Source organism: Ranitomeya imitator, chromosome 2 (genome assembly GCF_032444005.1).
Source record: "Ranitomeya imitator isolate aRanImi1 chromosome 2, aRanImi1.pri, whole genome shotgun sequence".
Classification (NCBI taxonomy): domain Eukaryota; kingdom Metazoa; phylum Chordata; class Amphibia; order Anura; family Dendrobatidae; genus Ranitomeya; species Ranitomeya imitator.
Window position 1 is genome coordinate 835231557 of NC_091283.1, and position 25637 is coordinate 835257193.

A 25637-nucleotide genomic window follows, 5' to 3' on the forward strand; every position below is an offset into this window, starting at 1 on the left:
TAAAAATGCAGATGTTGGGGCCAAACTGCTATATTTTTGCATTTTAGGGGGTAATAAATGTTCCTTTTTTGTCTTTAGTACTTGTCTTGATCCTCCAGTTCATATTAGGTCTTCAAATTAGAATATGGCACAATAGGGTAGACGTAAACTTAGTGGACAGCAATGCAGTTGACCCTGATGGATTATTATGACTTCACCAAATTATTTTGTCTTTTATTGTAATAGGTGCCTTAGGGGAAACAGCCCTGCACATTGCGGCTTCACACGATAACCTGGAGGCAGGGGAAATTCTCCTTACCGAGGCTCCGTATCTGCTGAACCTTCCCATGACCTCTGAGATCTACCAAGGTCAATGCTGACGCTCAACAAAAATATTCAGAATCTGTTAAAAGACCATTGAATGTAAATACTATGTGGGGCATAGATTATTTGTGGAAGGCCGGTTACACATGTAACTAACAGCATTATAGGGATGTATGACAGCTGCCGTTTAGCCGGGATTTGCAGCTTTAACCCCTTCATGACCCAGCCTATTTTGACCTTAAAGACCTTGCCGTTTTTTGCAATTCTGACCAGTGTCCCTTTATGAGGTAATAACTCAGGAACGCTTCAATGGATCCTAGCGGTTCTGAGATTGTTTTTTCATGACATATTGGGCTTCATGTTAGTGGTAAATTTAGGTCAATAAATTCTGTGTTTATTTGTGATAAAAACGGAAATTTGGCGAAAATTTTGAAAATTTCGCAATTTTCACATTTTGAATTTTTATTCTGTTAAACCAGAGAGATATGTGACACAAAATAGTTAATAAATAACATTTCCCACACGTCTACTTTACATCAGCACAATTTTTGAAACAACATTTTTTTTTGCTAGGAAGTTATAAGGGTTAAAATTTGACCAGCGATTTCTCATTTTTACAACGAAATTTACAAAACCATTTTTTTTAGGGACCACCTCACATTTGAAGTCAGTTTGAGGGGTCTATATGGCTGAAAATACCCAAAAGTGACACCATTCTAAAAACTGCACCCCTCAAGGTACTCAAAACCACATTCAAGAAGTTTATTAACCCTTCAGGTGCGTCACAGCAGCAGAAGCAACATAGAAGGAAAAAATGAACATTTAACTTTTTAGTCACAAAAATGATTTTTCAGCAACAATTTTTATATTTTCCCAATGGTAAAAGGAGAAACTGAACCACGAAAGTTGTTGTCCAATTTGTCCTGAGTACGCTGATACCTCATATGTGGGGGTAAACCACTGTTTGGGCGCACGGCAGGGCTTGGAAGGGAAGGAGCGCCATTTGACTTTTTGAATGAAAAATTGGCTGCACTCTTTAGCGGACACCATGTCAAGTTTGGAGAGCCCCCGTGTGCCTAAAAATTGGAGCTCCCCCACAAGTGACCCCATTTTGGAAACTAGACGCCCCAAGGAACTTATCTAGATGCATAGTGAGCCCTTTAAACCCCCAGCTGCTTCACAAATTGATCCGTAAAAATGAAAAAGTACTATTTTTTCGCAAAAAAAATTCGTTTAGCCTCAATTTTTTCATTTTCACATGGACTACAGGATAAAATGGATCCTAAAATTTGTTTGGCAATTTCTCCTGAGCACACCGATACCTCACATGTGGGGGTAAACCACTGTTTGGGCACATGGTAAGGCTCGGAAGGGAAGGAGCGCCATTTGACTTTTTGAATGAAAAATTATCTCCATCGTTAGCGGACACCATGTTGCGTTTGGAGAGACCCTGTGTGCTTAAACATTGGAGCTCCCCAACAAGTGACCCCATTTTGGAAACTGGACCCCCCAAGGAACTTATCTAGATGCCTAGTGAGCACATTAAACCCTCAGGTGCTTCACAAATTGATCCGTAAAAATGAAAAAGTACTTTTTTTTCACAAAAAATTTCTTTTCGCCTCAATTTTTTCATTTTCACATGGGCAATAGGATAAAATGGATCCTAAAATTTGTTGAGCAATTTCTCCCGAGTACGCCGATACCTCATATGTGGGGGTAAACCACTGTTTGGGCACACGGCAGGGCTCAGAAGGGAAGGCGCGCCTTTTGACTTTTTGAATGGAAAATTAGCTCCATTTGTTAGCGGACACCATGTCGCATTTGGAGAGCCCCTGTGTGCCTATGCAATGGAGCTCCCCCACAAGTGACCCCATTTTGGAAACTAGACCCCCCAAGGAACTTATCTAGATGCATACTGAGCACTTTAAACCCCCAGGTGCTTCACAGAAGTTTATAATGCAGGGCCATGAAAATAAAAAATAATTTTTCTTTTCTCAAAAATGATTTTTTTAGCCTGGAATTTCCTATTTTGCCAATGGTAATAGGAGAAATTGGACCACAAATGTTGTTGTCCAGTTTGTCCTGAGTACGCAGATACCCCATATGTGGGGGTAAACCACTGTTTGGGTACACGTCGGGGCTCGGAAGTGAGGGAGCACCATTTGACTTTTTGAATACAAGATTGGCTGGAATCAATGGTGGCGCCATGTTGCGTTTGGAGACCCCCTGATGTGCCTAAACAGTGGATACCCCTCAATTCTAACTCCAACACACCCCTAACTCTAATCCCAACTGTAGCCATAACCCTAATCACAACCCTAACCCCAACACACCCGTAACCCCAACACACCCCTAACCCTAACCACAACCCTAATTCCAACCCAACCCTAGCCCTAAGGCTATGTGCCCACGTTGCGGATTCGTATGAGATTTTTCAGCACCATTTTTGAAAAATCCACGGGTAAAAGGCACTGCGTTTTACCTGCGGATTTACTGCGGATTTCCAGTGTTTTTTGTCCGGATTTCACCTGCGGATTCCTATTGAGGAACAGGTGTAAAACGCTGCGGAATCCGCACAAAGAATTGACATGCTGCGGAAAATACAACGCAGCGTTCCCGCGCGGTATTTTCCGCACCATGGGCACAGCGGATTTGGCTTTCCATATGTTTACATGGTACTGTAAACCTGATGGAACACTGCTGCGGATCCGCAGCCAAATCCGCACCGTGTGCACATAGCCTAATTCTAAAGGTATGTGCACACGCTGCGGAAAACGATGTGGATCCGCAGCAGTTTCCCATGAGTTTACAGTTCAATGCAAACCTATGGGAAACAAAAATCGCTGTACACATGCTGCAGAAAAACTGCACGGAAACGCAGCGGTTTACATTCCGCAGCATGTCACTTCTTTCTGCGGATTCCGCAGCGGTTTTACAACTGCTCAAATAGAAAATCGCTGTTGTAAAACCGCATTGAAATGCGCAGAAAAAACGCGGTAAATCCGCCATAAATTCGCAGCGGTTTAGCACTGCGGATTTATCAAATCCGCAGCGGAAAAATCCGCAGAGGACCAGAATACGTGTGCACATACCGAAACCCTACCCCTAACCCTACCCCTAACCCTACCCCTAACCCTACCCCTAACCCTACCCCTAACCCTAACCCTACCCCTAACCCTACCCCTAACCCTAACCCTACCCCTAACCCTACCCCTACCCCTAACCCTAACCCCACCCCTAACCCTACCCCTAACCCTAACCCTACCCCTAACCCTAACCCTACCCCTAACCCTAACCCTAACCCTACCCCTAACCCTAGTTCTTACCCCAACCTTAGTGGGAAAATTTTTTTTAAAATTTTTTTTATTGTCCCTACCTATGGGGGTGACAAAGGGGGGGGGGGTCATTTACTTTTTTTTTATTTTGATCACTGAGATATAACCTATCTCAGTGATCAAAATTCACTCTGGAGCGAATCTGCCGGCCGGCAGATTCGGCGGGCGCACTGCACATGCGCCCGCCATTTTGGAAGATGGCGGCGCCCAGGAAAGAAGACGGACGGTCCCCAGGAGGCCAGGTAAGTATAAGGGGGGGAGATCAGGGCACGGGGGGGGGTGTCGGAGCACGGGGGAGTGGATCGGAACACGGGGGGGGGTGGATTGGAGCACGGAGTGGGGGATCGCTGTGCGGGCGGGTGGATCGGAGCACGGGGGGGATCGCTGTGTGGGGGGGATCGCTGTGCGGGGGGGGGATCGGAGTGCGGGGGGGTTTGATTGGAGCACGGGGGGTGTGATTGGAGCACGGGGGGAGCGGGCAGGAGGACGGGGGAGCGGAGCACAGGACCGAGGGGAGCGGACCACAGATCGGGGGGCTGGGGGGGCGATCGGAGGGGTGGGGTGGGTGCACATTAGTGTCTCCAGCCATGGCCGATGATATTGCAGCATCGGCCATGGCTGGATTGTAATATTTCACCATTTTTTTAGGTGAAATATTACAAATCGCTCTGATTGGCAGTTTCACTTTCAACAGCCAATCAGAGTGATCGTAGCCATGAGGGGGTGAAGCCACCCCCCCTTGGGCTAAACTACCACTCCCCCTGTCCCTGCAGATCGGGTGAAATGGGAGTTAACCCTTTCACCCGATCTGCAGGGACGCGATCTTTCCATGACGCATATGCTGCGTCATGGGTCGGAATGGCACCGACTTTCATGACGCAGCGTATGCGTCAAAGGTCGGGAAGGGGTTAAAAGATTTTTTTTAAAATGCATCTGGTTTGCACTCCTGTGAAACTGAAATGTGGCTCGATTCATTATTGCATTTGCACCTCGTCTAGTTTTTGATGTTTTGTGTCTGTTTTTCATTGTGAACTCATTTCTCTTTTAATTTGCACTTTATTTTCTATTTTAAATGTGTTGGCCTTTTTATGTTCTTCATCCTGGGAGGTGCTTGGGGTTCACAGATGGTTTTTGGCTGATTCATTAATTGAGACTGTTTAAAAAGTTGCAATTTGTTTGCACAAATTTACTCTAGTCCCCCTATTGGAGTAATTTTATGACCTCCTGAACTATTGCAAAGTTTTAGCGGAATAATTGACTTTTTTGCACTACAAAGTAGCAAAAATGCTAGACAAAACTAAAGAGCATTTTTTATTTTCTGCAAAATTCATGCAACGCTTGCATCATTTCGAAGAAGAATTTGAAGTCGAAATAGTCAATGACCATAGGAAGCCAAAAAATGAAAAATAACTTACCCCTCCCCCCCACAAATGATGAATTAGAATGCAAATGTATTTTATAACACTGTAAACACCATAAAAAATCTATCAAAGGGTAACTAAACTTTACAAACTGTTTGATGTTGTAGCCAATGTTTAGTAGTTTTTCATCTGTTGGGGACACAGGTCTTAAGAATCCTTCTGACTTCTTAAACATAAGGGCAGAAGTGGCTAGCTTTCTCTTAGGGAAAGAAAAGAGGTGTATAGACCTACATAATTTCCAATCCGATCTGTCTGAAACGATGAGCAGTCATAGAAGTATACAGTGAAATAGCGAGGTATTTCGGTGAACTGTACTATCGATCAAGAGATTGCATGTTCAAGTCACTTGATGTCAAAAAAGCAAAAAAATGATAAACACAAACAAAACAAATGTTCCAAAAGCTTTAAACATGTATCCAGCCATTGAAGTTGTAGTATTTTGAGCTCCTGGTAATATTCTCACTCTAATCTCCCTTTGTCGCTACTTTTTCTACAGGACAGACTGCTCTTCACATTGCCACTGTCAATCAGAACATGAATTTCATCAAGATGCTCATAAACAGAGGGGCGGACGTCTCTTCTCCAAGAGCCACCGGCAGTTTCTTCACTCGAAAACCCACAAACCTTTTCTATTTTGGTATAATAAGTTACCTACCTATACTCTATAATAATTCTGATGGTTTCTTCTCAGCTCTGACTTCATATTTCCAAGTATTCCCTTGTTTCTTCAGTGTCTGTACATGAACCTGATGTTCATACCAAGTCAGGAGTCAGATAGGACATAGCTTACAACTAGAGCAGACCTCTAGTCTGATGAATCAGCAGAGCCGCATGAAGTGGGTGTCTCTAGAAGTGAGTGGCGACCAAGGCAACAGATTGTGTGATCCGTAGTAGAGACAATGAAACGTAATAGAAGGAGTGAGTGATTTTCGGAATATGTGACCTGTGGCAGGAAGTCTAGAGGGACAGTATGGATCTATCTAACAGTTAAGTGAAGGAGCAGTGCTGAGAAAGAAAGTGGGAAGAAGAGTGAGTGCGCCGTACAATAGTGTCATCAAGCAGAGAAGCGAAGTAACGGCTATAGTGGCAAAAGTAGCTCCCCTAATGGGGAGTTAAGAAACAGGGCTCTTGCTAACCGGTTAGTAGTGCTGTTGTCGGTCACTAGGGAAGCTCCTGAAGTGCTGTGCTGCACAGGGTTGATGCTAAAGGGAGAGGCTAAACAAACGAGAGAGTGAAGTGTGCTCAGGAAAGAATGGGAAAATGTATTATTATTATTATTATTAATTATTTATATAGCACCATTGATTCCATGGTGCTGTACATGAGAAGGGTTTACATACAAATTCCAGATATCACTTACAGTAAGAAAACTAACAATTATAGACTGATACAGAGGGGTGACGACCCTACCCTTGCGGGCTTACATTCTGCAGGATGGTGGGATGGAGACAATAGGTTGAGAGTTGTTGGAGCTCCGATGTTGGTGAGGCGGTAGCTTCAGTAGTGGTTAGGAGGCAGTGGGGTCAGTGCAGGCTGTAGGCTTTCCTGAGGAGGTGGGTTTTCAGGTTCCGTCTGAAGGATCCAAATGTGGTTGATAGTCGGATGTGTTGGGGTAAAGAATTCCAGAGGATGGGGGATATTCTGGAGAAGTCTTGGAGGCGGTTGGGTGAGGAGCGGATAAGTGTGGAGGAGAGAAGGAGGTCTTGGGAGGACCGGAGATTACGTAAGGGAAGATATCGGGAGATTAGTTCAGAGATACATGTAGGAGACAGGTTGTGGATGGCTTTGTAAGCCAGTATTAGTAATTTGAACTGGATACGCTGAGGGAATGGGAGCCAGTGAAGAGATTGCAGAGGGGGAAGTGGAGGAGGAGAGAGATACATTAGTTGGGCAGCAGAGTTAAGGACGGACTGGAGAGGTGCAAGGGTGTTAGCAGGGAGGCCACAGAAAAGGATGTTGCAGTAGTCAAGGCGGGAGATGATGAGGGCATGCACAAGCATTTTAGTAGATTGATGGTTGAGGAAAGGACAGATTCTGGAGATTTTTGAGCTGGAGGCGACAGGAGGTGGAAAGAGCTTGGATGTGCGGTTTGAAGGACAGGGCAGAGTCAAGGGTTACTCATAGGCAGCGGACTTCCAATATGAGGGAAAGCGTGATGTCGTTAATTGCGATAGATAGGTCAGGTATGGAAGAACTATGAGATGGAGGAAAGATGATGAGTTCAGATTTGTCCACATTGAGTTTGAGGAAGCGAGAGGAAAAGAAGGAGGATATGGCTGACAGAGACTGTATGACACATGTATGAAGATGTCACATGTTCTAAGAGTTTTTGTTTACAAAAAGACAGTTTATTTTTGATTGGTGGTCTCGCTCAATGAACTCTGCAACATTTGGTCCTGGCCAGCCGAAGTCAACGACATCATGCGGTCTGCAAGGGGTAGTGCTTCCACAGATATAGCCTACACACCCAGCCAGGACCTACCTCCATTTTCCTGTAATGTACCAGAATGTGGAAGACGAGTACCTTGCCCACGGCTACTGTCTGCGCTACGTTATGTAGAGATGAGAGAAACGATTCATTATGAATCAAATTTAATACAATTTTTCCCCAAAAAAATGTTTAAAAATTTGATTTGCATAAATCCAATTGGATGCCGCTTTGAAGGATTTGTTTGAGGGTCAGAAAGAGGATGACAGAAAAGAAACGCATCATAAACATGTGACTCAGGCCCTCACCTGACTTTTTACACTTCCTTTGCTGCCACAACTAACCCCCGTCCCTGCTCTTTGATTCGTCAATTATGTGCTTTGCCCCTTAGAAGAACCAAAGACCTGTAGGGAGGATCGGGGATGGTTGGAGTTGCGGGGGCATAAAGAGTCAGATGAGGGTCTAGGACAGGTGAACATGTGTTTTTTCCTTATATTTTTAACCCCTTTCTTTCCGTTATTCATTACGCTTTGTGGTCTAGAGAAATTAGAAATGGTGATCTGGCTCCTTCAATTCAGACCCACTTTATAGGATCAAAATGAATGGGATGGCCAAAGAACAAAACTGCTCAAAACTCATTTCTTTAGATGTTCTCATCTTTACCTGGAAATTTTTGTAAATCACAGATTATCTGTACCTACTTTGGGCCACAAATGACCCTATGCTCAATGCAAAAAATATTTTTCCAAGACTCATGAGGATAATTGCTTATTTAATTGTATAGTAAATCAATGAAGGTCACAGCTTTACCCCATTTGTTTTCTGTACATTATGGGTGTGCATGAGCATGAAGCCCTAGATTCCAGAGGACAAGCTCTTTACATAGTTATAGCTTCAGTAACTTGCTGTCTACATGTTGTATTCTTCTCCTTAGGAGAACATATTTTAAGCTTTGCTGCTTGCATTGGAAACACAGAAATTGTCAAGATACTGGTAGAGAATGGGGCGAAAATGCACGCTCAGGACTGCTGGGGTGAGAGTCCAATAAATTTCATACCTCCTATTCAAATATCAAACCTGTGTTGACGTTCTCACTTATGACCAACTCCATCTTGCAGGAAACACCGCCCTACACATCCTGACCCTCCAGCCCAATAAGTCTAGGTACTGCCAGATGTATGACTTACTCCTCTCACTGGACTCTGAGCCAAGTGGCCCTCGTTTGGACCAAGTAATGAATAATGAGGGTCTCACCCCATTTAAGATGGCTGCAGCTGAAGGAAATATTGTGGTAAGAGATTGTATTTTGAAAGGAGTGGATCATTTTACGGAAAGACGCTATTAATGTTGAGTGCAGTGACGTAGAAAAGTAATGTTTACATTAACAGTACATCATGGCTTCTGTTTGTAATGGAAGTCCATCATTTGCCAAATTGTTCCAAAGAATCTCATTGCGGTAGGATTTGTCAAAGTGGAGTTGTGGTGTCCATCAATTTGCCAGCAAGTACAGTGCGCCACATCTGATAAAATTTGTGATGAAGACTCCTAAGCAAATATAAACTTAAATTAATCGTAAGCATTTGTTTACAATACATCAGGAGGTTAGTTTGGACTCCCCTGTTGCTGTTTTAGAAAAATATTGGACCAAAATAGCTCAAAATACTTCTTTCAAAACAGCTGAAACTATGAAGAAACCTGACCCTGACTTGACCACATTAAGTCAATAAGCTCCTTCTGTCATCTGTAGAAGCCTGAGATCTTCTAAGTAAAGTTTGTGGCTTGTGTCAAAAGTGATCAGTGTTGGAATATTTTGGGGCCCCGTATCCAATTTTGCTTACTACTTATTAACCGTCATCTCTAGATGTTTCAACATCTCCTCAAGAAACGAGTCAGGACGGTGCAGTCAATAGGTCCAACAGTGTACACCCTGTATGATCTGACGGAGATTGACTCCTGGGGAACTCCATGTTCTGTTCTCCATCTCATTGCCACCTCCAGTAAGCCTGAGGTAAGTTCTCTAGACAAAAAGGACAAAACTTTATTATATATTTATTACACATTTTGTTTAAACTTTACTTTATATTTTTGACATTTATCTCTTTTACTCAAAGGGGCGTTATAACTTTGTTAGTATGAATTTATAAATCATTCTGGTGGCAAGTTTTTAAGAGGAAGGTATTTACTGTAGGTATAAGGATCACTTCATGGAGGAATTTCCTTTGGGATTTTTTTTTTTTTTTACTATAGGCACGTAAAATTTTGGACATTTCGCCGGTAAAGGAGCTTATCGATGAGAAGTGGCAGAGGTTTGGAAGGCCATATTTCTGGCTTTTGGCCACAATCTATGTTTTGTATATGACGTGTGTCTCGTTGTGCTGTGCTAATCGACCTCTAAAGCCTTTACAAAACCGATCATCGAATCCTCGGGATTTTACCATCCTGGAAGAGATGGACCTTCTGGTAAGAAATTATGAAATTTTTTCATTTTTCTTAATTGAAATTTGCAGTTTTAGAACGTCAAAATAAACACCAAATGGAGAGAAGACAAATACAGTTATATGAAAAAGTTTGGGCACCCCTATTAATCTTAAGCTTAATGTTTTATAAAAATTGTTTTTTTTGCAACAGCTATTTCAGTTTCATATATCCAATAACTGTTGGACACAGTAATGTTTCTGCCTTGAAGTGAGGTTTATTGTACTAACAGAAAATGTGCAATCTGCATTCAAACAAAATTTGACAGTGCATAAGTATGGGCACCCTTATTGTTTTCCTGTTTTAAATACTCCTACCTACTTTTTACTGACTTACTAAAGCACTTTTTTTGGTTTTCTAACCTCATTGAGCTTTGAACTTTATAGCCAGGTGCATGCAATCATGAGAAAAGCTACTAAAAGTGGCCACTTGCAAGTTGTTCTTCTGTTTGAACCTCCTCTGAAGAGTGGCATCATGGGCTCCTCCAAACAACTGTCTAATGATCTGAAAACAAAGATTATTCAACATAGTTGTTCAGGGGAAGGATACAAAAAGCTGTCTCAGAGATTTAACCTGTTAATTTCGACTGTGAGGAACATAGTAAGGAAATGGAAGAACACAGGTACAGTTTTTGTTTAGGCCAGAAGTGGCAGGCCAAGAAAAACATCAGAAAGGCAGAGAAGAAGAATGGTGAGATCAGTCAAGGACAATCCTCAGACCACCTCCAGAGAGCTGCAGCATCAACTTGCTGCAGATGGTGTCACTGTGCATCGGTCAACTATACAACGCACTTTGCACAAGGAGAAGCTGTATGGGAGAGTGATGCGAAAGAAGCCGTTTCTGCAAGCACGCCACAAACAGAGTCGGCTGAGGTATGCAAAAGCACGTTTGGAGAAGCCAATTTCTTTTTGGAAGAAGGTCCTGTGGACTGATGAAACCAAGATTGAGTCGTTTGGTCATACAAAAAGGCGTTATGCATGGCGGCCAAAAAACACAGCATTCCAAGAAAAACACTTGCTACCCACAGTAAAATTTAGTGGAGGTTCCATCATGCTTTGGGGCTGTGTGGCCAATGCCGGCACCGGGAATCTTGTTAAAGATGAGGGACACATGGATTCCTCTCAGTATCAGTAGATTCTTGACAATAATGAATCAGTGACAAAGTTGAAGTTACGCAGGGGATGGATCTTTCAGCAAGACAATGATCCAAAACACCGCTCCAAATCTACTCAGGCATTCATGCAGAGGAACAATTACACTGTTCTGGAATGGCCATCCCAGTCCCCAGACCTGAGTATCATTGAACATCTGTGGGATCATTTGAAGAGGGCTGTCCATGCTCGGCGACCATCAAACTTAACTGAACTGGAATTGTTTTGTAAAGAGGAATGGTCAAAAATACCTTCATCCAGGATCCAGGAACTCATTAAAACCTACAGGAAGCGACTAGAGGCTGTTATTTTTGCAAAAGGAGGATCTACTAAATATTAATGTCACTTTTCTGGTGCGGTGCCCACACTTATGCACCTGTCAAATTTTGTTTGAATGCAGATTGCACATTTTCTGTTAGTACAATAAACCTCATTTCAAGGCAGAATCATTACTGTGTCCAACAGTTATTAGATATATGAAACTGAAATAGCTGTTGCCAAAAAAACAATTTTTATAAAACATTAAGCTTAAGATTAATAGGGGTGCCCAAACTTTTTCATATAACTGTAAATACCATCAGCAACTCACTGAGGGCAACTAGGCAGGATGGATGGAGAAATAGAATTTTTTCTTTTATTACGCTTACTTTTTTTAAATTATTTTTTAGGAATCTTACAACACACCCCTGGATGAGCTCAGATTATTTGGTGAAATTATCTCAGTAATTGGGGCATTGGTGATGTTACTCCTAGAGGTAATGACATGGATGCTGAAATTGTAATTGAGCTTGCTATATATTGTTAAGGAAATTTTCCAGTTTCGGAAAAAAAATCCTGTCCCCTGGCTGCAGTTTATTTTAGAGAAGCAAACTGTACTTTAGTCACCCTCCTCAGATCCAGTGCCGACTCTTTGCCGCTGTTCCTAGTGACTGACAATAAAAGTCATCGAGAGCACCAATGATAACTCAGTGGTAGATCTGGGGAGGGTGAGAGAACAGTGATTTTCTTAAATTGGAAACCTCATTTATCTAAAATGAGTGATTGTCACATTAGATGACTAAACAACTCTTCTGAAATGATGATTTTACTGTCTCTAGATCCCAGTGTTAATGGGTACACCAAGTATTGCCTTACTCCAGGACACAGTTTCAGGGGGAATATTTCATTTTATTCTGTAAGTATGTATATTTAATTTTGACCCTCTTTATTGTTTTTAGCAATCATGATATGCAGGAAAAAAATGACAAGAATTATCAGTTATGAGATTTTTTTAATTATAATTTTACCCAGATTTAGCATTAAAGTACAAATATATCTTTAATGTATGAAAATCTTTACTAAGCAAGTTTTGAAATTGAACACTATGGTGGGTTGGCAGGGAACACCCACTGATCCCAGAAATTGCAGCTCGAGCATGGTGGAAAAATCAAATCATAGTGCAGCCTAAATCTCTTTAATATATAGACAGATTCACATCTAAGAATCACATATTTTTATTATCCGTTTCATCATCCTATTGTGTCACTGTAATATTTAATTTTACAGGGAAGGACCACTGAGCCCTAAACCTGCAGCTAAAACAGATCAGAGCCAATACAAAAATCAGGCAAAATATTTTGCAGTCTAAACCTCTGTCATGTCGGACGCTGTTCACACTAGGGCGTCCGACAGACAGCGGTAATTCCACATTTGTCCACTATACGCTCAGTGGCGCCGGCTAGATTTTATCCAGGTTATCCAGGGTTAATCTGGCTGGTAATCTGGTTGGAGGCTGGGTCACGCCCGTGGCCTTTAAATAGTCATTCTGGACTTTGGGTGTCGCCGATTATAGCTTGTGTCTTGTGCCTGGTGATCTCGGTCTGGAGTGGTGGTCTAGGAGTTGAAGTATCGTATCTGGTGGTGTATTATCCTTTGTCATATTTCTCCTTCCTATATTTGTGTTTATTTTTGCCCTGTGCATATTATAGTGTTTTCCTGTGTGTTTGCGGCGTGGTGCGTTTTTAGTTTTCCCTGTCTGTACTTTCTGTGTAGGTTGGTGTGTGGTCTTATCACTGGGTGGCGGGTGGAGGTTTCAGCATAGGGCTGAAACAGGAGTCAGGGTCAGGCCTGGTGGCCCAGACAAGCACACCATCTGTGTAAATTCTTGGTGAGGGACTGACAGGGTTTTCCCTAGTCTGAGGGATATCGCAGGGGCCCGGGTAACCAGCCTTAGTCTACCCAATACCCCCGTGACAACCTCTCACACACTGAGCTGCACATTTACACTTCACACTTTTTCTTATACTCTAAAACTATTCATTTGTTTTCTTTTTGTCATTATTGCAGATCTTTCTTCTCTTGCTCGGTACTTTTTACGCTGGCCCTGAGACTCACAAACTCAAACGGAGAAGTCATCCCCATGTCCCTGGCCTTAGTTTTTGGCTGGTGCTTTGCTATATACTTTGCAAGAGGATTTTACATGTTTGGGCCTTTCGCGATCATGATACACAAGGTTGGTGGCTATAATATTAGAACATTCGGAAACATTTTGACTTACCATGCCAAGCAAATAAATATGTAATTACGCTGTCCAACAAACTTTATTGAATTCTTTGTGAATGCATTCAAATGAGGTTATCTACATATATAAGACCATAAGGGAACAGAATATTACCGTGTCGCGAAATCATTAGCTCTAGTATTTAAAATAGGAGCAAAGAAATTCGTGAAATACACAATTTATGGTTACAAGGTGAAAATTGCAAAAAGCTTCCACACATTTATTGGGAATTTTTATACCAAACTATAATTACATGGGATGGCACTGTCAATCATTGACAGCAGCATATAAGACGCGCGGGCTGGACGCGCATTACAAGTCCCGTTCATTGACGCCCCTGTCACATGATCACGGGGCGGTGCCGATGGGTTGTCATGACAGCCGCGAATCTGCTTGTGGCCGACGTTCATAGAAGATGATGATTTCTGCTACACATAACAGGGCTGAAGCTCTTCTATGTGTAGCACAAGAGATCGGACAATCACAGTGTCAAGTCTTCTAAGGAGACTATTGAAGCCAGTAAAAAGTAAAAGAAAAAAAAGTTAGTCAAAATATTATGTGTAGGTGCACACGTTGCAGATTTGCCTGTGGAATTTTCTGCGCAGATTCTGCATCTATTGGCAGAAAACACAGGTAAAAATCCACACGGATTTGATGCGTTTTTGATGCATTTTTGATGCGAATTTTCATGCAGATTTGTATGCGTTTTTGTAAGCCAAATAAAGATCTATTATTTAACAAACAAAAAAAAAGAATTGTGATGTAATTTCTTGTCCAACCTCTTCATTTACATACTCCATTGAAGAATAATGTTTGCACACACAGAAAGATAGATAGAGATAGATCAATAGATAAATAATAGATAATAATATAATAATCATTTTATTTATATAGCACCAACATATTCCGCAGCGCTTTACAAATTATAGAGGAGATTTGTACAGACAATAGACATTACAGCATAACAGAAATCACATAGATAAATAATAGATAGATTTATAGATCTATCTATCTATAGTTCTATCTATGATCTATCTATTATCTATCTATTTATAGATATATCCATGTATCTATAGATCTATCTATCTATAGATAGATGGATAGATAGATAGATAATACCAAGCCCGATGTTTAGTAATAAACATAATAAGATGGTACATAAAGAGTTAAATAAAGATACACACACAAAATCTGTGTTAGGCCGGGGCCACATTTGCGAGAAACTCACACGAGTCTCGCACCTCAGTACCGGGCACAGCCACCGGCACTTGGACTGGAGTATTCAGCTACATAGAAATACATGCAGCTGCACACTTTGGTCCCGAGTGCCAGTGGCAGTGCCAGGTATTGATGCGAGAGACTCGTGCAAGTTTCTCGCAAGTGTGACCCCGGCCTTAAACGCAATATCTGTTTAATTAAAAAATTTTAAAAATGGCGTGGGCTCCAGCGCAATTTTCTGCACCAGAGAGGGAAAGACAGCAACTGGGGGCCAATATTTATAGCCTAGGAAGGGGTTAATACCCCTGGATCTTCCCAGGCTATGAATATCAGCCCATAGCTGTATATTTAGCCTTTACTGGCTATTAAAATAGGCCCCCCCAAAAAAATTACGATGTGGGGTCCCCCTATAATTAATAGCCAGAAAAGGCTATGCAAACAGCTGCAGGCTGATATTCATACCCTGGGAAGGGACCTTGGATATTGCCCCCCTTACAAGCACCAGTACACAGCCACCCTAGAAATGGCACATCTGTAATCTGGCACTTAGCCCCTCTCTTCCCATTGCCCTGTAGTGGTGGCATGTGGGGTAATATTTGTGGGGTTGATGCCACCTTTGAATTGCAAGGTGACATCAAGCTGACTTAGTAATGGATAGGTGTCAACAAGACACCTCTCCATTACTAATCCTATAGATGTTAAGGGGTTAAATAAAGACACAGCCAGAATAAAGTATTTTAATGAAATAAAACACTAAACACATTTTCCCCATCTTTATTGTTACGCCTTTATTGTTACGGCTAGTTGTCACTGTAGCAGCCATAGCCGGATGGGACTAATAGTCCCGTCGGACGATGCCTGTCAATTTCACCACACTCGGATTTTTTTCCTTTTTACTGTACATGATATGGTAAAATAAATGATGTCATTCAAAAGTACTTGTCCTGCTAAAAAAAAACAAGCTCTCATACGGCTATATTGGCCAAAAAATAAAAAGTTATGGCTCTGGGAAGAAGGGGAGCCAAAAATAAATGTGCAAAAATGAAAAATCGCAAGGTGGTGAAGGAATTAAGACTATTCCACGTTGCCTTCTTGACAACCTGATGTGCGTCATCGAACTGAAGGTCCATGTAAAGCTCCAACAAAGATGTCCGCTTTCAACTTTTCAATGACTTATTCAAGGAAATTTTGATGTCAAATACTTGAACCCTTCACCTCCTTGTTGCTCTTTACCAGGTTTTTCATTAGTTCTAGTTTGATGTGTAGCGGAGGGAGTACCATTTTCTTCGAATCAACCAATGTTTCATTTTGTACATTTTCTGTACAAGGCTGAAGTGTTTCTCTTCCCCGGATATTGCCAATATAATACAGCCGAATATGAAGAAATGTCTTTGCATCCATACATTAACTGTATTACAAGTCTCCACCAACAACACTTAAAATAAAAACTAGAAATAATTCTCAATTTTATCCATATTTTTTTTCTTAGCAGCATGAAATATATACGAATTAGTTACGGTACTTTTGGTCAATTTACAAATTTGTTGTTGAACAGTGTTATCTAACTAAAGTTCCCCTTGGAGGGCAGTGTTATGGATCCCGTAGTCTCGTCCATAACGAACGGTTTTATACTAGTCCTAATCCTTTGAGGTCAATGGCTGGAGGGCTTGATAGACAGACAGCGGGAATGAGTGGTGGTTGCTGGCCTTTCTCATTTGTTTTGCCTTTTTTTATGATGTATAACATTCAGTAATGGATTAATACTGAAAATAGTAGATTTGGTCTTATATCTTTGCATGTTGCCTGTATTCAATAAAGTTAAAAAATTATCTTGTCATTTGATTTTCTTCCATCTTAGATTGCATTTGGAGATCTCCTAAGGTTTTTCTGGCTTATGACGGTTGTCATTTTAGGATTTGGAATAGGTATGACCAGAGCATCTTCTGCCCTCCATTAACAGATAATAGGAAAATTATCAAGTTATTCTATAGTTTAATGACTTAGGTAAACCTCTGAGATGGAAAATACCAAGTGTAAGTGGTTAATGGGAATATTTTGAAAAAAAAAAACCCTTTTATATCTGCACATTTTCACCGACCTCTAATTTTATCAAGGTTGAGGATTTCTTAACAGAGGCAGTTACTGTGAATACAATTTGTCTTGAAGTATTCCTGTACATTCATACAAAACTTGTAGAAAAGCATTGTCTTACTGCATTCGCTCATCCCCAACAACAAGTTAAAACTTTGGTTTGTGCACATTCTACACTAATATGTCAAGCCTCTTTCGCGATTTTCCTGCTTGCCATTCACTCTTTTAGTGTTCTTTAAGCAACATTCTTCTAGAACTGTAAATGCTGAAACATTCTTTCCCTTACTTACCAATTGAAATGAAAGTCCATTTCTCTGTTACGCTGTTAGGTAGTGCAGAAAACGGGAGCCGAGAGACAATGACTCAGCTCCACTTCCTGCAGAGAAATAAAAATCCAACTGTACTTCCCGTAAAGAAAAAAAAAGACCTACCTCTACTTCCTTAAGAGAAAATGATTCAACCCTACATTTTGCAGACACAAAACCCCACATTCATTTCCTGTAGAGAGACAAAGACCCACACCCACTTCCTCTAGAGCAGCAAAGACCCACCCCCGTCCTGTAAACAGCCTGATTTGCCTTCACTTCCTGGGAGATTAAGACCCATCCCTACTTTCTGAAGAAAGGCAAAGACCTGCCCCCCTTCCTGTAGACAAAGACTTGCTCCCACTTACTGCATTGAGACAAACCCTCCACTTCCTGAAGAGAGACAAATACCCACCATCACTTTCTGTAGTAAGACAAAGACCCACCCTTACTTCCTGTAGAGAGACAAAGACCCACTACCCACTGCCTGTAGAAAGACAGACTCATCCTCACTTACTGCACTGAGACAACCCCCCCACTACCCGAAGGGAGACAAAGACCAGCCATCACTTCCTGTACTGAGACAAACCAAATACCCACCATCACCTCCTGTAGTGAAACAAAGACTACCCCTCACTTCAGGTAAAAAGACAAAGACCAACTCCACACTCCCTGAAGAAAGACAGACTTGTCCCCACTTACTGCACTGAAACAACCCCCCACTACCAGACGGGAGACAAAGACCCGCCGTCACTTCCTGTACTGAGTCAAACCAAAAACCCACCATCACCTCCTGTAGTGAAACAAAGACTCCCCCTCACTTCAGGTAGAAAGATAAAGACCTACTCCACACTCCCTGTAGAAAGACAGACTTGTCCCCACTTACTGCACTGAGACAAACCCCCCCACTTCTTGAAGAGAGACAAAGATCCGCTCTCACTTCCTGTAGTGAGACAAAGACTCACCCCAACTTCCTGTAGAAAGACAAAGACCAACTCCCCACTTCCTGTAGAAAGGCAGATTGTTTCTTTTCAGGAAGTGGGTTGGTTTGTCTCAGTGCAGTAAGTGGGGACCAAAGATCTGCCTTCACTTCCTGTTGTGAGACTCCCCACTTCTTTTGCAAATTTACAATTATGCCAAGTCTCTGATATTTGAGGGGTCCAAGTTCCCTCTTACACTAAACAAAACATCAATATTAAAAAACTCACATCGTAGATAAGTAGCATTGTAATCGATTTTGCATCAACGCAAAGTAACTTCATTATTACACATCTAGTTGTTCAATAGATTAAGTTTCAAGTTTAAAATTAGGGTTATTGGAAGCAACATTCTTTCCTTGTTACCAAATTTCCTTTCCCTATTACTAATCCTAATAAATTGCATCCCTTTTCTCCTTGTAGCTTTCTATATAATATTCCAGACAGAGGACCCGACTCAGATGGGAGTGTTTTACAGTTACGCCATGTCTCTTTACAGTACCTATCAACTTTTCGTCAACGTGATTAATTCTCCGGCCAACTATGACGTTGACCTGCCACTCATTTTTAGCATTATCTATTTTTTTTTCACTTTGATTTCCAACCTATTAATGCTAAATCTATTGATCGCTATGATGGGAGACACGCACTGGAGGGTGGCACAGGAGAGAGACGATCTCTGGAGGGCTCAGGTCAGTGGAAACGGTAGATAAGAATCTTTCATTGCAATTAATCAGCACTGGGCAAATTCCAGGAGTCAGGTGGCCAGCGTGTCTAAAAATTAATATTTGCCTATACAGTCAGATTTTGTCCTTAGTCAATAACTAATTGATTTTTATGCATTGCAGCTTGCAGCAACTACAGTTATGTTAGAAAGTAAGATACCACAACAATTCTGGCCCCGACTCGGCATTTGTGGATCTCAATATGGACTTGGAAACCAGTGGTATTATAGGTGAGTCTACTGCAAACATAGTGAGACTCATGTGAGGCAGCATAAGGTACAGTGGGGGAAATAAGTGAGAAATAAGTATTTGATCCCACTGGCAAAAAGACTTAATACTTGGTGGCAAAACCTTTTTTGGCCAGCACAGCAGTCAGATTTTTTTTGTAGTCGATGATGAAGTTTGCACACGTCAGGAGGAATTTTTGTCCACTCCTCTTTGCAGAGCATCTCTAAATCATTAAGATTTTGAGGCTGTCACTTGGCAACTCGGAGCTTCAACTCCCTCCATAAGTATTCAATGGGATTAAGGTCTGGACACTGGCTAGGCCACTCCATGACCTTAATATGCTTTTTTTGAGTCACTCCTTTGTTGCCTTGGCTGTATGTTTTGGGTTATTGTCTTGCCACGACCCATTGTTAATGTCCTGGTGAAGGGAAGGATGTTTTTACTCAGGATTTTACGGTAAATGACTCCATCCATTCTCCCATTGATGTGGTGAAGTAGCCCTGTGTCCTTAGCAGAGAAACACCCTCAAAACATAATGTTTCCACCTCCATGCTTGACAGTGGGGATGGTGTTCTTTGAGTCATAGGCAGCATTTCTCTTCCTCCAAACATGGCGAGTTGAGTTAATGCCAGAGAGCTCAATTTTTGTCTTATCTGACCACAGCACCTTCTCCCAATCACTCAGAGAATCATCGGCAAACTTAAGATGGGCCTGCACATTCTTCTTGAGCAGGGGAACCTTGCGGGAACTGCAGGATTATAAACCTTTACGGCGTTATGTGATACCAATGGCTTTCTTGGTGACTGTGGTCCCAGTTGCCTTGAGATCATTAACAAGTTCCCCGATGTAGTTTTAGGCTGATCTCTCCCCTTCCTCATGATCAAGGATACCCCACAAGGTGAGATTTTGCATGGTGCCCCAGATTGATTTCGATTGACAATCATTTTGTATATCTTCCATTTTCTTACTATTGCACCAACAGTTGTCTCTTTCTCACCGAGCAACTTACTTATGGTTTTGTAGCCCATTCCAGATTTGCGCAGGTTTATGATCTAGTCCAGTGTTTCCCAAACTCCAGTCCTCATGGCCCCCCACATCTCATGTTTTCAGGATTTCCTTTCTATTGCACAGGTGAGAGAGATCCTGATGCCTTGATGATACTTCCTTCACATGTGCACTACTAAGGAAATCCTGAAAACCTGACATGTTGGGCGCCATGAGCTCTGGAGTTTGAGAAACACTGCTCTAGTCCCTGAGATCCTTATAAAGCTCTTTGGTCTTGCCCTTGTTGTAGAGGTTAGAGTCTGACTGATTAATTGAGTCTGTGGCCAGGAGTCTTTTATAAAGGTGACTATGGAAGACAGCAGTCTTTAATGCAGATAACGAGTTGATTAGGAGCATCTAACTGGTCTGTAGGAGTCAGAACTCTTAATGGTTGGTAGGGGATCAAATACTTATTTCTCCCTGCAAAATGCAAATTTATATAATTTACACTGTGATTTTCTGGATTTTATTTTTGATATTCTATCTCTCAATGTTAAAATTAACCTACCCTTAAAATTATAGACCATTCATGTCTTTGTCAGTGGGCAAACTTACAAAATCAGCAAGGAATCAAATACTTATTTCCCCCACTGTATGCACGAGCTTCTCTCACGTTCCTATGCTGCCTAATCCCTCGCCGGCTACATTAGTGTTTCATTACAGTCAGTAACCGGCTGCAGAGATCTCATCTTCCATTGGCGAACTGTCATTTAAGCGAGAAGCAAAGACCAACGAGAGACCAGGCAATGTTGAAATGAGAGTCGCATTGAACAATGACGTATAGTGTGATTTGTTTTTGTTTTTTTAGCCCATTTCCAGCATTATACAAAAAACTACTTTCCATTCCCCAGATGACCCTCTTAAATATGTGTTTACATTTTACAATTCTTAAGGAACTATTCAGTTTTCAGCAGCTCCAATTTTCATTGTCAGTTTTTTTTATTTGCGAGTGTGACTAAATCTTTTTGGTTTCAGCATCAAAAAGGAAGAGTCAGATCTAACTTCTATGTCAGCACAGAACATACTGAAAAACTCCACATCTTCATCCAACAGGGATAATATAGAGAATGTAAACAATGTTGCAAGAAGGAAATCCAGTCAAGGATGGCAGATCGTCCGCCGGGCAACCATCGACCAGTTACGGGGCAATGCACATCAGGAGCGCCATTTAATTTAGCAGTTGAAGAGGTTTCCTAAAATTTCACAACACACCAAATATAAATTGTCTCATCAATACTATTGGTTAGTATGGCTAGTTGAACTAGCTAATAGGGAACGCGGGGTGTACAAAACTGACATACAAGTAGAAACTGAAAAACTTGTGTCTTATTTATTTTTAATAAAGATCCTCCAAACTTGGCTCCTTTTTATATATTGTAGTAGTTATAAAAAATGTCACTTAAGATGGGATTTTCCTTCATAGCTGTGGCTATGACTAATTTGATTGACTGATGTACAACCCGTTAGGCTATGTTTAGATGGCATTTTTAGAGAAGATTTTTTTTAATGGATTCAATTCAAAATCCTTTCAGAAACTGGCTTATAAACACATGAAATACGCTTTCTATTCACTTGTATGGAAGATGCACCTTACTGTTCACATGAAGAGGTTTTTTGAGAATCTTTATTTCTGAGTACTAAGGGTTGCATGACATGGGTGTCACCAATGTGAGTGGAGACAAAGGTAGTAGATAGCGTGATCCTGAGCAGAGAAAAAGAAGTGGAAAAAGGACAGAATGATGTACTGGAGACATGTCCTGGGACAGGATGCCTAGCGGTACATCCCCGAGTCTATAACTCAGAGAGGTAACTGGCTAGGATGGAACAGAGAACGTGAGACAAAGAGGGTGTCCTGGGCGGGAGTTCCAAGACATCAGCAATTTGAAAAGTTAATTACCAGCCATATTGGCAAACTAGTTCTCTTAAGAGAGAGGAGGACCGGAACTGCAGGTTGAGAACAGGTCTCACACAAACTGGACTGTAGTAGTGTGCTAAGTGGAGGTGACGACAAATAAACTTGAAGAGTAAGGCCAGGATCACACATAGTTACATAGTTAGTAAGGCCGAAAAAAGACATTTGTCCATCCAGTTCAGCCTATATTCCATCATAATAAATTCCCAGATCTACGTCCTTCTACAGAACGTAATAATTGTATGATACAATATTGTTCTGCTCCAGGAAGACATCCAGGCCTCTCTTGAACCCCTCGACTGAGTTCGCCATCACCACCTCCTCAGGGAAGCAATTCCAGAATCCTCTTCTATGTTGGTGGAAAAACCTTCTCTCCTCCAGACGCAAAGAATGCCCCCTTGTGCCCGTCACCTTCCTTGGTATAAACAGATCCTCAGCGAGATATTTGTATTGTCCCCTTATATACTTATACATGGTTATTAGATCGCCCCTCAGTCGTCTTTTTTCTAGACTAAATAATCCTAATTTTGCTAATCTATCTGGGTATTGTAGTTCTCCCATCCCCTTTATTAATTTTGTTGCCCTCCTTTGTACTCTCTCTAGTTCCATTATATCCTTCCTGAGCACCGGTGCCCAAAACTGGACACAGTACTCCATGTGCGGTCTAACTAGGGATTTGTACAGAGGCAGTATAATGCTCTCATCATGTGTATCCAGACCTCTTTTAATGCACCCCATGATCCTGTTTGCCTTGGCAGCTGCTGCCTGGCACTGGCTGCTCCAGGTAAGTTTATCATTAACTAGGATCCCCAAGTCCTTCTCCCTGTCAGATTTACCCAGTGGTTTCCCGTTCAGTGTGTAATGGTGATATTGATTCCTTCTTCCCATGTGTATAACCTTACATTTATCATTGTTAAACCTCATCTGCCACCTTTCAGCCCAAGTTTCCAACTTATCCAGATCCATCTGTAGCAGAATACTATCTTCTCTTGTATTAACTGCTTTACATAGTTTTGTATCATCTGCAAATATCGATATTTTACTGTGTAAACCTTCTACCAGATCATTAATGAATATGTTGAAGAGAACAGGTCCCAATACCGACCCCTGCGGTACCCCACTGGTCACAGCGACCCAGTTAGAGACTATACCATTTATAACCACCCTCTGCTTTCTATCAATAAGCCAGTTACTAACCCATTTACACACATTTTCCCCCAGACCAAGCATTCTCATCATGGGTATTACCATGTGAGACTTGGACGTATTTCTCGCATGTGTGATCCCGGCCTTAGAGAGACAATGTATGAAGATTCGCCATATTGTGAAAAAACAACATTTGTGAAGTTATGCACTCACTATCTATTGTACATACTGTATTTCCTACCAAGTTAATTTTCAATAACAGACTGTATTTTCAAGTGGTTGTCTCCCTCATTGAACAGTTCAACATCTGGTCCTGGTCAGGCAGAGTAATCAGCATCATGTGGCTTGCAAGGGTGTAGCTCCCCTTTTGATGAACTCTACATACATTCAGCCAAGATCTCGACCTTGATGTATTGTGTTGGGGCGTAAGATATGAAGATCTTGCCCATGACTACAGCACCACCTTACATAGGGACCATTAAAAAAAAAAAAAAAAAAAAAAGCAAAGCAATAAATGGAGGCGAACCCCCACCCCCACAAAAACATCTCTGGAACTGTGTGGCAGATTTAAATAAAAGCATTAAAAAAAAATCAAAAATAACCCCAGGAATACTCAAGGGATCACCAAGAATAACAAGCACAAAAATAGCTGCTTTTGATCTGGCAACAGGTCCCCTTTAATGAAAAAAATAATTGTTTTCTAAAGTTAATTTTCTCCCTGCAGCATTCCTCTAAGAGCAGGTTCCGGGCAGGTTAGTATCACTATAAATCTGAATATAGATTGGCAGACACCTGGATGTTTGGATCCGGCCGAACAGTTACAAAAAGTTCGAGTTTGGGTACCAGAACAGTACCCAGACCCAATTCACTTGAATGGGGGGCCCAAACTTCCAGTGTTTGCCACGCTGTCATGTGCATGACAGCGCAGCAAGCACCGCTACTGATCGGCGGTAAAATCATCCCTGCCTGTCAGAGAGGCGCGGTTCCCACACGGTCAGAAACAGCGTGACCGCTCTGCTGTGATCGGAGGTATACAGTTTACCTCCAGTAACTAGTGTCAGCGGATGGGACTACTGCTCCCATCAGCCGACACCTGCTGCTGCCAATAACAGTGAGAGCAGGAGTGGCTGATTGGTGTACTCATTAGCCAGCTGCTGCGCTGTATTGAAATAATAATAAAAAAAAGCGTAGGTTCCCCTGTATTTTTGATAACCAGCCAGGCAAAAAAAAAAAAACCTCACAGCTGGGGGCTGCAACCCTCAGCTTTAACTAGGCTCATGGTGCTAGCGGGGATCTCACTGAGGTTACCGCAGCTTAACCCAGCTGGGAACGCAGCCTCAATGACCGGAGACAACCTCGATAATGTCACCACCAGTCACCAAGTCTGCACTCGCAGCAGCTCATTCACCAGTGGTTCTCAGCCTGGACAGTCGCATCTTGGCACCATCCAGGTTGAAAACCATTTTTCCCCCAGACATGGATTACAGCATGGGACAGAACGACGGATAGGCGAGTGATATTGTTGTTGTTTATTTTTGGTTTATTAGAGGAGAACGAGGGCTTCGGTGGAATAAGTGTTTGAGCATAACCATGTTTTTTTTTGTTTTGTTTTTTTTATTTAAAAACAACAAAGTTAGTGTGTTTTGTTTTATCTCTAATAAAAATGTATTCTGGCTGTTTTTACTTACCATATAACTATAGGATTAGTAATGTATAGGTGTCTTATTGACACCTCTCCATTACTAAGCCGTGGGCTTGATGTCACCGGACAATACAAAAGGTGACATCAACCCCATAAATATGAACCCCAATTGCAAAAGCTACAGGGCAAGTGGGAAGAGCCAGGAAAAGTGCCAGAATTGGTGCATCTTGTAGATGTGCCTTTTCTGGGTAGCTGCGGTCTGTTATTTTTAGGCTTGGGAAATATCCATGGCCCCTTACCAGCCTGGGAATACCAGCCCCCAGCTGTCTGCTTCAGCAAGGCTGGTTGTCAAAAATGGGGGGACCCCATGCCATTTAAAAAAAAAAATATTTTTTTTTTAAGTAATTAAAAAAATATGACATGGAGACCCCTCTATTCTTGATAACCAGCCTTGTTCAATCTGACAGCTGAAGGTTGCAGCCCCCAGCTGTAAGTTTTGCCTGGCTGGTTATCAAAAATACAGGGGAACTCACTTTTTTTTTTTTAATTATTTATTTACAGCACAGGCAGGGGCTGGCTGGCAAATTTTAGCCTGGGGGGCAAGAGCACAGCAGTGGCCCATGAGTAGCGGCCCATCCTTAAAGGGGTTGTCGGATCTTATGCTACATGTCTACAGTCACTATGTGTGAATCCTCAT

At 41.8% G+C, this 25637-nt stretch overlaps 1 protein-coding gene across 3 annotated transcripts in view; it reads left to right on the plus strand.

Moving 5' to 3' along the window:
- Nucleotides 1–21599, plus strand: part of LOC138666079 (transient receptor potential cation channel subfamily V member 6-like) — a 39722-nt gene extending 18123 nt beyond the window's left edge. For all 3 annotated transcript variants that reach the window (XM_069754204.1, XM_069754206.1, XM_069754205.1), the window contains 13 exons: nucleotides 226–348; nucleotides 5556–5696; nucleotides 8422–8520; nucleotides 8606–8778; nucleotides 9349–9495; nucleotides 9735–9947; nucleotides 11782–11868; nucleotides 12211–12287; nucleotides 13439–13604; nucleotides 16729–16795; nucleotides 18667–18935; nucleotides 19092–19198; nucleotides 21216–21599. In XM_069754204.1, coding sequence (XP_069610305.1) covers nucleotides 226–348; nucleotides 5556–5696; nucleotides 8422–8520; nucleotides 8606–8778; nucleotides 9349–9495; nucleotides 9735–9947; nucleotides 11782–11868; nucleotides 12211–12287; nucleotides 13439–13604; nucleotides 16729–16795; nucleotides 18667–18935; nucleotides 19092–19198; nucleotides 21216–21417 — 1871 coding nt within the window. In that variant the 3' untranslated portion in view covers nucleotides 21418–21599. The remainder of the gene's footprint in view (nucleotides 1–225; nucleotides 349–5555; nucleotides 5697–8421; nucleotides 8521–8605; nucleotides 8779–9348; nucleotides 9496–9734; nucleotides 9948–11781; nucleotides 11869–12210; nucleotides 12288–13438; nucleotides 13605–16728; nucleotides 16796–18666; nucleotides 18936–19091; nucleotides 19199–21215) is intronic.
- The last annotated feature ends 4038 nt before the right edge of the window (nucleotides 21600–25637 follow it).